This window comes from Muntiacus reevesi, chromosome X (assembly GCF_963930625.1).
Source record: "Muntiacus reevesi chromosome X, mMunRee1.1, whole genome shotgun sequence".
In the NCBI taxonomy this organism is placed as follows: Eukaryota; Metazoa; Chordata; class Mammalia; order Artiodactyla; family Cervidae; genus Muntiacus; species Muntiacus reevesi.
The window spans coordinates 22326956-22340296 of NC_089271.1; the positions used below are offsets into that span (position 1 = coordinate 22326956).

General features: G+C 40.1%; 1 protein-coding gene across 2 annotated transcripts in view; it reads left to right on the forward strand.

The window, feature by feature from the left end:
• Positions 1 to 12806, forward strand: part of PDK3 (pyruvate dehydrogenase kinase 3) — an 87080-nt gene extending 74274 nt beyond the window's left edge. The window contains exons 9-12 of one of the 2 annotated variants that reach the window (XM_065915423.1): positions 2027 to 2137; positions 5151 to 5264; positions 7985 to 8124; positions 12104 to 12806. In XM_065915423.1, coding sequence (XP_065771495.1) covers positions 2027 to 2137; positions 5151 to 5264; positions 7985 to 8124; positions 12104 to 12134 — 396 coding nt within the window. In that variant the 3' untranslated portion in view covers positions 12135 to 12806. The remainder of the gene's footprint in view (positions 1 to 2026; positions 2138 to 5150; positions 5265 to 7984; positions 8125 to 12103) is intronic. The other variant, XM_065915424.1, reaches the window with a different exon arrangement.
• The last annotated feature ends 535 nt before the right edge of the window (positions 12807 to 13341 follow it).

The following is a 13341-nucleotide window of genomic DNA, read 5'->3' on the forward strand; positions in this document are numbered from 1 at the left end:
AAAATAAAAGAGAACCAAGAAAAAAGAGAAAAAAAAATTTTTTTTTTCCTTACTTAAAAAAAAAAGAAAAGAAAAGAAAAAGAAAAAATATATCTAGGAATTTCTCTGCAGCTGTTGCGGTCAGTGTGGGTTCAGCTCAGCTTCAGATAGCTCCTCGTTCCAGCTTACACTTCCCGATATCTACAGGCCCTTCCGGTGTAGTCAGTCGGTGGTTTCTTCAGGGATTTTAATCTGTTGCACCGGTCCCTTCTGAAGCGACTCCCTTTGTTTATATGGGTTCTGTTGCCGGTCTCTTCCGCGCCTAATTTCCGCCCTGACACAGGGGGCGGAGGTGGATTCTTATTCAGGTAGCTAGTTCCGTCGCGCTGCGGGGAGGGGCTGTGCGGGGAGGGGCTGTGCGGGGAGGGACCGGCGCTCCCGGGAGAGGCTTGCGCTCTTTTCTCGGTCTGCGCTGCTCAGGCTCCGGGCTGCTCTGTATGAAGCGCGCGCCACGCTGCGCACGGCTCCAGCCCTCGGGCGATTCACAAAAGCCCGGCACACAAAGCTGGGCCCGCGCTCCGTCCCCTCGCCGCCCGAGCGGCCCAGGCAGCCAGGCGCCTGACGGGCGCTCTCTCCCCGGGTGCGGCGCGTCTTCTGCCCTGCGCGGTCCCAGTCTCAGTCCCCGCCGGCGCCAGTCGGGCGTGCGCGCCCTCTGCCCTCCGCGTCCCCAGCCCCAGTTCCCGCCCGCGCCCTCCGTCTCGCCAGGACCCTCCCAGCGGACTTCGGTCGCCCAGAATCTTGGTCCCTTTGTTCTGCGAACGGCTGGCAGTGTGTTCCGGCCGGTTAATTTTCTCTCTCTTTGCTCTCCCACAGTTCAAGCTGGGAACTCACAAAAGCTCCCTCCGATTGTCCTCAAGGCGCTCAGGCCCGGACCCTGCCCCAAGTAATGCCGCCGCTCCTCTCCGTTCCGCCCCCACTTGCTGGTGGCGGATGCGGGCGTCTGGGGTACTTTTCTGCTGGGAGTTGCTTTTAGGCTCGTAATCTGTGGGTTTTATTTATTCTATCCCTCCCAGTCAGATTCAAACTCTGAGATTCCAACACTTCCCCCAGGCCCGCCAGTGCGAGGGTTTCCCGGAGTCTGGAAACGTCTTCTATTAAGTCCCTTCCCGGGACGGATCTCCGTCCTTAGCTCTTTTGTCTCGCTTTTTATCTTTTATATTTTGTCCTACCTCCTTTCGAAGACAATGGGCAGCTTTTCTGGGCGCCTGATGACCTCAGCTAGCAATCAGAAGTTGTTTTGTGAAGTTTGCTCTGCGTTCAGTTATTTTTTTTGATGAATTTCTAGGAGAGAAAGTGGTCTCTCCGTCTTACTCCTCCGCCATCTTGGCTCCTCCTCTGAGATAGATTCCTTCTATGCCTCCTTTCTGGAGAGTTTTTTTTTTATCATAAATGAGTATTGAATTTTATCAAAGAGTTTCTCTGCATTTACTGAGATGATCATATGGTTTTCATATTTCAGTTTATTAATATTGTATATCACATTGATTGATTCACAGACATTGAAGAATCCTTACATCCCTGGTATAAAGCCCATGTGATCATGATATATGATCCTTTTAATGTGTTACTGGATTCTGTTTGTTAGAATTTTGTTGAGAATTTTTGCATCTATGTTCATCATTGATATTGGCCTGTGGTTTTGGTATCAGGATGATGGTGGCCTCGTAGAATGAGTTTGGGAGTTTTTATTTGTAAGTACTACATTAGATCCTTGGCTTAAATTACCTTGTTTAAACTTCATTAGAACCTCATTTTTAGGGAGCTGATCAAGATCTCAAACCCAGGTCTATTGGATGCTGACCCCAGTTGCCCACCTCCTTTGTTTTATACTATTCACAAAGGGACCATATTTCTTTGGGGGTTGAAGCCCTTGCACAGTTTAGAGTAATCTGGCATGTACTTTATGTAATGAACTCCTTGCCTATACTTACCTACTAAGTATATTGATGACGACTTTTTCTTCTTTTAATGTTTTTGTACATTACAGATAAGTGACCTAGGTGGTGGGGTTCCACTCCGAAAAATAGATCGCCTTTTTAACTACATGTATTCAACTGCTCCGAGACCTAGCCTGGAGCCTACCCGAGCCGCCCCGTTGGTAAGTCTCAAGCTGTTGCTGGAGGAAGGACCATTAACACGAGAAGGGACAGGGCGGGCTGTTTCCCCAGGGTGTTGCATTAGCCTTGTTGAATTTGAATGTTTTCCACCTGGTTTGAAGGAGGGGGAGTTTTATGCTACTGCTACTTTCTTTATGACTCTTTTGGCCTCAGATTTCTTCTCTAATTTGTGTGTAAAAAACACTCAGAGCTGAGTGCCTACCTTCCCAATGGAGAGAAAAGCATCATGGTTAAGACTGCTGCCAGAGCACCATTTACCACCTGGCGTTCCCCTTGGCGGGGGTGGAAGTTTAATAGCAGGTGAATGGGGAACAGCACCGTATGTCTGGCTGCAGCAGGCCCTGGGCGCTGCATACCTCTGAGGCTTCGATCAGCCAGGGCCTTTGAACTTCCCCCGCCAAATTTGTTTATATAATTAAATGTTAAATTATGAACACATTACATTTTTTACATAAAATAACGTAAGCAGGAAACATATAGGTTGTGTATGCATTTTCAGAGCCTTTTCTGTCTCACTGTGGAAATAATCTTCAGCTCTACTAAGGCACTGAGGAAAGCCTCTGGTTACCATGGCAGCATTTAGATCCTGGTAGGGCCACACTTTCTTCCCCCGCTGAGTGTTTCTAATTGACAAACAACAATTGAACCCTTTGTCATTAAACACAGCAACATAGCTATCATTCTGCGAAATAGTTCAGGGTGTACATTTTCATTTTCAAGTCTTACCTGCCTGATAAGCACATAAGATTATGTTTTATTTGTATGAATAAAATTCAACACTCAGCATCATTTATTCAAGACAGAGTTTGTTAACACAGCATATTGAAAACAGAGGAAGTCGTTTACATAGGATTCAAGAAAATATTTGAGAGATCAGTTTCGAAACCCATCACCTTGACTAGTTTCTGGTACCTACTTAAACAAATGTCAGAAGGAAAACAAAATGCCACAAGCAAATCTAGAGCCTTCATCAGTTGTTTAAAAGGAATATGGATCATCTCTTCCAGGTCTCAAAATAGCATCTTGAGGACAGCTGTGATATCATTTTTTTTTTTTCCATGAAACTGAGCAATTGAAATGAGTTTTAAAAAGTGTGCATCCAACCTCACATGTTACAGATGAGGAAATGAGGTGACCTGTTTGCCCAAGGTCATTGAGCTCATGATGGTCAAGCCAGCACTGGCCATATCTGTCTGCATTCTTTTCAGTGTGCTATGTGGCTCTACTTTTGAAGAAATGCTTCCACTAGCATGTCTCCCAGTTAGCTCTCCTCATCCTGTAAGCAGGCATGTGGGTATGTACTACTAGGAAATGTAATTTCATCATCAAATACCTTACTGTGTTACAGCCCTGTGCTGTGACACACGCGTCTCTTTTTCGGAAATGTCATCCCAGCCAACTCCTATTGATCCTTTGACACCCTGGGAAAATTTTCCAGAACCTGACCAAATCTGAGGTAGAGGCCCCTCCTTTGCATTCCATGGGACCCTGAGCTGCCCCATCTCCTCACACTTATGACTGCATCAGGCTCAGGTGTTCTCAGCTATTCCCTGGTAGCTGGCTCCGGGCCTTGCTGGACTGGAGGAGGCAGGTTTCCTCAGCCTCTTCCAGAGTCCGCTGATTTCTTTGCTGTGGTGACCTCAGTCACCATTTCGGCTGTCTCGTCTTTGCTCCTGGCCGAGTTCTGCCTGTCCTGCAGCCCTTCCATGATGGGGCACTCTGTCACACCCAACCCTTGAGTTAGGCCCTAACCCCAAGGAGGGAATCTAGGAAAGTTGTAAGAAAGCAGTTGAAAGCTGCAGAACTTTGTAAAATTACTGCTGTGTGGTAGCCGTCATAGCAGCTTGCATTTCTTTCATTCTGCTGTGTCTTAGACACTGTCCCAAGACTTTACACTCCTTATATATCATTTAATTCTTACAGCAGTTCTTAGGTAAGCTTTTTATTACATTTTTCGGATGAGAAAACAGTCTTAGGTTGAGAAAACTGCTAGTTGCACAAAAAGTGGATTTCACCTGTCTGAACCTAAAGCCCACCCAACCACTGATGTGTGTGTGCCCACTGCCTCCTTCACTAACCTGTCGGTGGACTTAATCAGAGGGGCTAAAGCTTGAGGAACAGCCCCTTCCTCTCCAACCCAGAGTTTTTGAAATTAGTCTCAGTTGTTCTTATTCTTGTTAATATCAGAGACCCCCCCCCAACAACCTGTTGCAGTCAGGGTTCTATGACACAGAGATATAGGAGGGTACTGGCATTGCTTTCTTGTCTCTAAAAGTATATGGACAACCACGTGTCAAAATACTGGAGTGTTCCCACAACTGTAGGAAGTAGCCCTTAGGAGATCACTTTCTTTTCATTGTGTTAGCCTTGGTACTGGTAGGTTTCAACTCCTGTGCTTCTCAATTGAATGTTCACTATAAAGAGCAAAGAAATCAGTTAATAGAACTCTGGAATGATGTGGTTTAGTTGAGTTTCCAGTTCAGATTCCACTTGATTTGGGATTTGTTTTTAAACAATGCTAAATAATTGCTTTAAAACATTCAAAAAGCATTAGTCTCCTGGGAGAAGGAATTGCAACCCACTCACTACAGTATTCTTACCTGGGAAATCCCATGGACAGAGGAGCCTGATGGGCTATAGTCCATGGGATTGCAAGAGAGTTAGACTTGACTTAGTGACTAAATGACGACAACATGGATTTGTCAGTTTCTATTATAAGAAGCTAAATAATTAAAAGCATTATTTGTGATGTTTAAAAAAAAGCATTAGCAAAACAGGAGTGTTTCTATTCTTTTCCAAACATGTGAAAAATATTTTTGGATGATGAAAATAGATTGTTTGCCATAGATGAGTCTATGTACGTCATAGTATGGGTTGGGTCAATGTATTTGCTTTAAATATGAATCAAGAATTGATTTTGATCTTTCAGATGGTCCTCAGACTCAACGTGTTAGCATTTTGTGCCTTTCTCAGTGTATTTTCTTTTCTCAATAGGCTGGATTTGGTTATGGCTTGCCAATTTCTCGTCTGTATGCTAGATATTTTCAAGGAGATCTAAAACTCTATTCTATGGAAGGCGTGGGTACTGATGCTGTCATTTATTTAAAGGTACTGCATTTTATTTCTGTTACAGGAAAGCATCTTTACTTTTTAAAGCTGTAAGTTCTAATAACTAAAGCACCCCAATGTTCATTGCAGCACTGTTTATAATAGCCAGGACATGGAAGCAACCTAGATGTCTAATAACTAAAGCAGATTAGCATTGTATCATCTCATATTATATATATATATGAATAATCATATATATATATGATTTTGTGTATATATATATATATATATATGAATCCTTATATTCAACTAGGATTTACTTCACTTTTATGTGAAAACCAAGTTATGACCTACCCTTGATTTTTATGCTCAGAGCAAAATAGGAAATATGGAGATATGAAAATTTAAATATTGATTTTTAAAAACCTTAATTCTAAGTTGTGATTTTCAAAAATTTGCATATCCATTAAAAGGACTCATTTAAAAGACAGATTTTCATAAACTGAAGTCTTTTATTTTAGAAACTTGCTGGCTTAACGTTGCAAGATTTCAGTGCTTATGTTTACCTAAAAGTCTGTTCAGATAACAAAGTTCTCTGTAATACAAGTTTTCTCATTCAGTGGTGGTATCAAGCTTTTATTTACTTCTAAACTCTAGAATATCACAACAAACTGGAAAATTCTGAAGGAGATGGGCATACCAGACCACCTGATCTGCCTCTTGAGAAATCTGTATGCAGGTCAGGAAGCAACAGTTAGAAATGGACATGGAACAACAGACTGGTTCCAAATCAGGAGAGGAGTATGTCAAGGGTGTATATTGTCACCCTGCTTATTTAACTGACATGCAGAGTACATCATGAGAAACACTGGGCTGGATGAAGCACAAGCTGGAATCAAGATTGCCAGGAGAAATATCAATAACCTCAGATATGCAGATGACACCACCCTTATGGCAGAAGGCGAAGAAGAACTAAAGAGCCTCTTGATGAAAGTGAAAGAGGAGAGTGAAAAAGTTGGCTTAAAGCTCAACATTCAGAAAACTAAGATCATGGCATCTGGTCCCATCACTTCATGACAAATAGATGGGGAAACAATGGAAACAGTGGCAGACTTTATTTTTTTGGGCTCCAAAATCACTGCAGATGTTGATTGCAGCCATGAAATTAAAAGACACTTACTCCTTGGAAGGAAAGTTATGACCAACCTAGACAACATATTAAAAAGCAGAGACGTTACTTTGCCAACAAAGATCCATCTAGTCAAGGCTATGTTTTTTCCATTAGTCATGTATAGATGTGAGAGTTGGACTGTAAAGAAAGCTGAGCGCCAAATAATTGATTCTTTTGAACTGTGGTGTTGGAGAAGACTCTTGAGAGTCCCTTGGACTGCAAGGAGATCCAACCAGTCCAGCCTAAAGGAAATCATTCCTTGAATATTCAGTGGAAGGACTGATGCTGAAGCTGAAACTCCAATACTTTGGCCACCTGATACAGAGAACTGACTCATTTGAAAAGACCTGTTGCTGGGAAAGATTGAAGGCAGAAGGAGAAGGGGACAACAGAGGATGAGATGGTTAGATGACATCACTGACTCAATGGACATGAGTTTGAGCAAGCTCCGGGAGTTGGTGATGGACATGAAAGCTTGGCGTGCTGCAGTCCATGGGGTCACAAAGAGTTGGACACGACTGAGCGACTGAACTGAAACTCTAGAATATTTGGAGTACTTTTTGATTATGTAATAGGGGCACATTGTATGAAATTTTAAAGCTGTGAAAGGGAAAACTGTCTCCCATTACTGGCCCAGAGCCACTGGGTTCTCTTTTCTGGGGTGACCATGGGTACCAGCTTCATGTGAATCCTCTTAGAAGTTGATTCTGTATTGATAAACATATGGAGAGATAATCTAATTTTTTTCACACCAGTGATTATTTTAGCACTTTGCTTTTTTTTACTTTCCAATATATCTTGGAGATACTGCCATATCAGTTCACATAGAACTGGCTCATCCTTTTTTTTTTTTTTTTTTTGTGTACATTTTTTTTCTATTAAGTAGTGTAGACAGAATTTGTCCCTTTTTATAAAAGGAAAGTAGAAATTTATCTTTGGGTAATATAAATGACGACCACAGAGATTATATTTTTAATGTAATACAATACAGTACAGAAGTGAAAGTCTTATTCGCTTAGTCATGTCAGACTCTTTGCAACCCCATGGTCTGTATCCCACCAGCCTCCTCTGTCCATGGGATTCTCCAGGGAAGAATACTGGAGTGGGTTGCCATTTCCTTCTCCATGGCTCATCCTTTTAACAGCTGTGTAGTGTTTTATATGTTATATCATAAAATAACCCTTTATTTGGGGTGTTTATCTTATATGCCAATACATAGAAATGATATGCTATTTGATATCACTTTATGAGCTTATATTTATAAATCTACTGTGAAACTTTGTTTCTTTGGGGCCCTCTGGGAGAACATTTACCCAGTGAACAATAGTGTTTGGTCTAAGACGATTGGATATCTTTATCAGTATTAACTGAACGAAGATGATTTTTGTTCTCGTCATTTTTACTGGTTTTTCATGAGTGAATGTTTTTATTCCTTTAAAAAAAGCTTTAATTTCAACCTGTCCAGTCTAAGTAAAATGCTAAAATGTAACTTTAGTATACCTCCACATTAAGGTTTCTGATGCTTTGTATAGTAAAATTTGAATTAGTATTTCACATGAGCAAGATGACACTGTAGACCTTTGGTATACATTTTTGTTTCTCTCCTTAGGCCCTTTCAAGTGAATCATTTGAGAGACTTCCGGTTTTTAACAAGTCCGCATGGCGCCATTACAAGAGCACAGCTGAAGCTGACGATTGGAGCAATCCCAGCAGTGAGCCCCGGGATGCTTCCAAATACAAGGCAAAACAGTAATTGATTACTTTTCTTTCTATTACAAAATATCTGATTTTTCCTCAGAGTCTACCAGCCAGACGATTGATATTTTCAGCCACATCTTTGTGGTTTTGCCACTGGAAAAGCAAAGTGATCCTTAAAGAAAGATGGGAGTATTTTTTCACCCCAGACAGGAAGGATAGCAAGAACTGGGTCACCAGAGTAGCCATTTCAGTAGAGGACCTGATGTTCTGGGAGTCCTTGCCCTATGTAGGTATTAAAAGCAGTAAGCAGGGTCTGTATCCTGCCACGAATCTTATTTAAAAAGTAATTCAGTTTGTCATCATCCATAGAATTGACAGAAGAATGTTTAGAGAAAGTCTGTAGATGTACTGAAATCAGAAAAATAAAAAAAATTATCAGTCAAGGTAAACAGTGGGTTTATCCATATAACCAATTAGTATTATTCAGCCCTTAAAAGGAATAAAGTTGTGACATGCTACAGTATAGATAAACCTTGAAGTCATTATGGTAAGTGAAATAATCCAGACCCCAAAGGACAGATACTGTATACTTCAACTTATGTAAGGCACCTGAAGAAAGTAGAACGGTGGTTGCCATGGTTGGGGAGTAAGGGAAAAGAAAATTTAGTGTTTAATGAGGACAGAGTTTCATTGGAGAAAGATGCAGAAGTTCTGGAGATGGATGGTGGTACAACACTGTAAGTGTACTGAATGCTGCTGAGCTGTATGTACACTTAATAAAACATTTTTTTTCCATCTTAACCAGAGGGTAAACTTTACATATAGTTTACCACAATAAAAAAAAATGAAGAAAATGATCAATCACAGAATAACAAGTTTTAATACTTTGTGGTAATAATGACAATAAATAATCCAGTCTCTGGTTTCCAGTTTTCTTTCTTCTGACGACCTTTAAACTCCAACTCTACTAGCAACAGTTAAGGGTTCTGCTTATTTGTTTAATTTAAAGTAATGTTTTAGTAATCAAAAAGCAGTATATGTACACTGTTAAAAAATACATATAAGCAAAAAAAGAGAAACTCTTGTATTCTCATAACCCAGAGATTACCATTCTTAGAGCTTTATCTCTGTCCTTCCAGGTGTTTTACTATTTGTATGTATATGTATTTTTCCCCCAATGAGATCATACTTTTCATACTGTTGTGCAGCCTAGTTTTATTTCATTTAACCATCTCCATCTTTCCATGTCATTATATTTTCATCATGAAAGTTCCCCTGATTTGTCCCAAAGACAGATTGATTCCAATACCACATAACACATCTGAGTAGGTCTCTAGATTTGAACGTAGAACAATTTTTTGTTATTGAAAGACCATACCAGTTGTCCTGCAAAAATGTCCCACCTTGATTTGTTTGATTTTTTTTCTTTGAAACCCTGACTCTCCTGTAAACTGGAAGTTCATCTGAAGGCTCATTGGAGCATTTTTTTTTTTGCTAAATATTTTTTTTTCATAAATATGGATGCAGAATTGCACTCTGAGACCCATGCAGTTCGGCTGATCCAATGTTAGTAATCTTAAAACTGCCCATAATTCAGATGGTGACTGTCTGGTCCCTCCACGATGTGGTTAATTTTCCCTTCTCAATCAGAAAGTGATTTGCAGTGTTACTTTGGCACCATACAACCAGTACTTAGGGGTTATTAAAACCAGTTGAAAAACTTGGCCTGAATTAGTAATTTTGTTAATGTTTATAAAATGAAGAGTTTTTTTGTTAGTGTCATTCCTTTGACAATTAGCTGACATTCTCCTATCAAGTTTTTTCTCATCAACTAAGGTCATTTAGGTACCTTCTGAAGTATAGTTCCTCCTGGCAAGGCAGGATAGGCATTTAAATCTTGCTTTTAAATTGCAAATTTTCCAGGACCGATGTTGAATTAGAAACCACCTTAAATGGTGATGGGTGAGTTTCAGGCTTCCTTTTTTTTTAAGTAGTATTATGGATATTGTAGATTTTTATTGCTTTGTTGGTGTATTTTGGTCAATATTTAACATATATATAAAAAGTGTACAGATATAAAGTTTGTAACATGATGAATTTTACATCTGTATCTCCAGGACCTGAAAAGGCCACTTTCTAGTCACACTCTTCTCCTTTTTCCCTCCCCACCATGTAACCATTACTCCAACTCTATCACCTATCACTATATCTGACTCTCTTCTCTTCTTGAATTTAAAATAAATGGAACATACAGTGCATGCTCTTTTTGTGTCTGGCCCTCTTCTCTGTGAGGTTCACCCTGTCACTGCATGTAGTGGCCATCTTTTTGTTGCTAAAATTGGCACACCTTTGGCCATTGGAAGCTATTTCAAGCCAGATCCTTTATGTTCCATTGGTGAAATCCTGTTGGTCTTTGAAAGTTTCCTTGCTTTCTGGCCCAAGAGGATGTCCTAAGTTCATCTCATACTAAGACTCCTGTTTACTTTTAGTGGGTATTAGAGACCCTAATCTGGGAGCTGGAGGTATACATGACATCTTTTCTAGTCTTCTTTTCTGGACAGACCTATAAAACATGATTTAAGATATATAAGTTCATGTTGATTTTTAATTCTCTTTTGACATTGTAATATTCCTCCCTAATCTATTTTAATTGTATATATTTCCTCTTACCCTGAAAACCTTGATTCCTAACACAGTGCAACAGACAGGTATTTGTAGGCAAATAGAGTTTATATAGCTTTGTGACTTTGTACCATTATAGTAGCATTGGTCTTTTCCAATGAAGGATGTAAAAGGTTATTTACATTGCTACTTTTTTTCCTCTGGAAGTATTGTGATGGGCCTCTGTGCAGTGTTGCTGCACTGGTCACTCACCTCAAATGATGAAATTTAGAGGAGTTTGTTTTGTGCACGTGAGTGTGAGCGTGCACACAGGTGTGTGTACACACATATACACACCATACCTGGCCAAGGTTAAGCTAAATCAGCTTGAAACACCTGGCTCAAATTCCCTTGATTCCATTTTCAGTTTGTGTAAGTCAAGTAGTATATTGGGCATCAGTAGTATATTGGGCAGTTAATTCCAGTGATGGCTCTGGTAGGGGGAATTACTTGGGTAGCACAGAAAACGGTCTTTTGTGAACATTAAGGTCCATTTGGATTGTAAAAAGATGGCTTTAGTTGAATATTGTTTTAAAGCCCATTTAAATAGTTTAGCAGGTTGTATACTGTAATCAAGTATGAGTCTTAATTTCTTTTTTTTTTTATTTCTTTTTTATAAAGGATGATACATTATTATTTAGGGGAAATTTTATTTATTTATTTATTGATCATGCTGGGCAGCATGCAACATCTTAGTTCCCTGACTAGGGATCAAACCCACACCCCCTGCATTGAGAGCACAGAGTCTTAACCATTGGACCACCAAGGAAGTCCCTGAGTCTTCATTTCTGATATCTTATTAGGCAAACAAATGTTAGCAGAAAGCAGTTTTTAAGATTCTAAAATGGCTACCCTGACGCTGAAAATTGTTCACTTAACAGAAATAGGATAATTGGTGGCAACCTTGGGAAAGTATTTAGTAGTTATAGTAAATTCATTAGGTGAACAAGAAATGCTAAGAAAATTTATTTTCTAAGCAGATAACTTTATTGAGATTTAATTCACATACCATAAAAGTCTTCTTTGAAAGCATACAACTCAGTGTTTTTTAGTAAATTCCCAGGGTGGTATGTTCCTCACCACTGTCTGATTTTAGACCATATTCACCATCCTCCAAAGGAACCCCAGGCCCATCTGCAGTGGCTCCTCATTTCTAAGCAGGTTTTTCACTGAGGAAAGAACTGCTTTAGTGTATATATGTCGTTAAGTGCCAATTCTTTTTCTGTAGTAACTATAGAGAATAATTCTGAGATAAGACACAGGTTTTTGAATTGTCACTGTAACTAAATGCTTTGAGTACATCTCAGTTACAATAGAGAAGGTTGTCCTCATAAACTCACTGGGGCTGTCCCCATTATTTTCTTTGTAGGGACAAGATGAAGACTAACAGAACTTTGTAAAGAACTGAATGCTTCAGTCCTCTCCATGAAGAAAAGATGGCCTTCTGCAAGTCACCCGGAAAGAGCTCCGTTCCTCCACCAACTCTGAATGTGGCGCTATAGATAATCCAGTGCTTGAATGTGTATTTTTCTCCATATAAGCTGGACTTTTTCCACGGAAGTTTCCTGTAGCTACTTCATATCTTCCACTAAAGTAGTAACTTGAGTCATTTTTCATAGTACATTGCTGTGGTTTGGTTGGCGCCTGTCGTAAGGGGACACAGAGCCTTATTAGTGCCCGTGCCCTCATACCTCCGTCTTCTTTATCATAGACTGTCTACAGTCTCCCCAGATGTCCCACCTCCCTCCCCATTCCTGATACAGCCGATCTCTACTGCTGCTCTTTGTGACCAAATACCATGTTTGTCCCAAACCACCAACTAAGGCCTTGGGGAGTCTGGAATTTGAAGACATCAGATGAGCATGTCTTGATATTTTGGTCCCAGAGCCCTTCCTCTCTCTTACGCATCCCTCTTCACTCTCTGCTTTGGACTCTGGCCTTCTTCCATCTGACCAGATTCTCATTGTGATCTGTAGGTACTCTCATGTTAGATCGCCCTCTTGGGTGCATTGATTTCATTTTGAAATTCATTTGTATACTTCCATTCTGTTAATTAAAGTGTTCCAAAAGTTGTCTTGGAATTTTTCACTTAGCTGCTTGGTTTCAAAGATCTTAAGTGAAAAACTAACTTCAAGTCATTATCAAGTTTGTAAAGAGTGGGAAGTGGAGTTTTTATGCTCATGTAACAATTTTACCACTGAATACGGTCCTTTTGTCACATCATATTCCTTTGCAGTTTTCTAAGTCCCTGTGTGATGCACTCTACTAGGTGTAAAATAGTCCATAGAAGGGAAAAGTTCTTTCTAGTTTATTTGGAACATGCCCCAGGTCGTCATTGTTTATATTCTCATGACGTTTAGCCCACTTTAGAATTGTGTCATGTTTACCCTTAGAAACACAAGCTATCTGAGAGTCTGGATTTAAAATCCACAACTTAAACAGCTTTGCAGGGTGTGTTTCTCTTCACTAATATTTTTCATATATTTATCATCTACTTTGACTTCTGCCCTCTTTTAACATCCATATAAATGTTTCTCCCATTCAGTGGTGAAGTGTTGAGTCCACTGATTTAAAAGCTGTCGCTGATAAAGTATTCCTCCTCCTCTA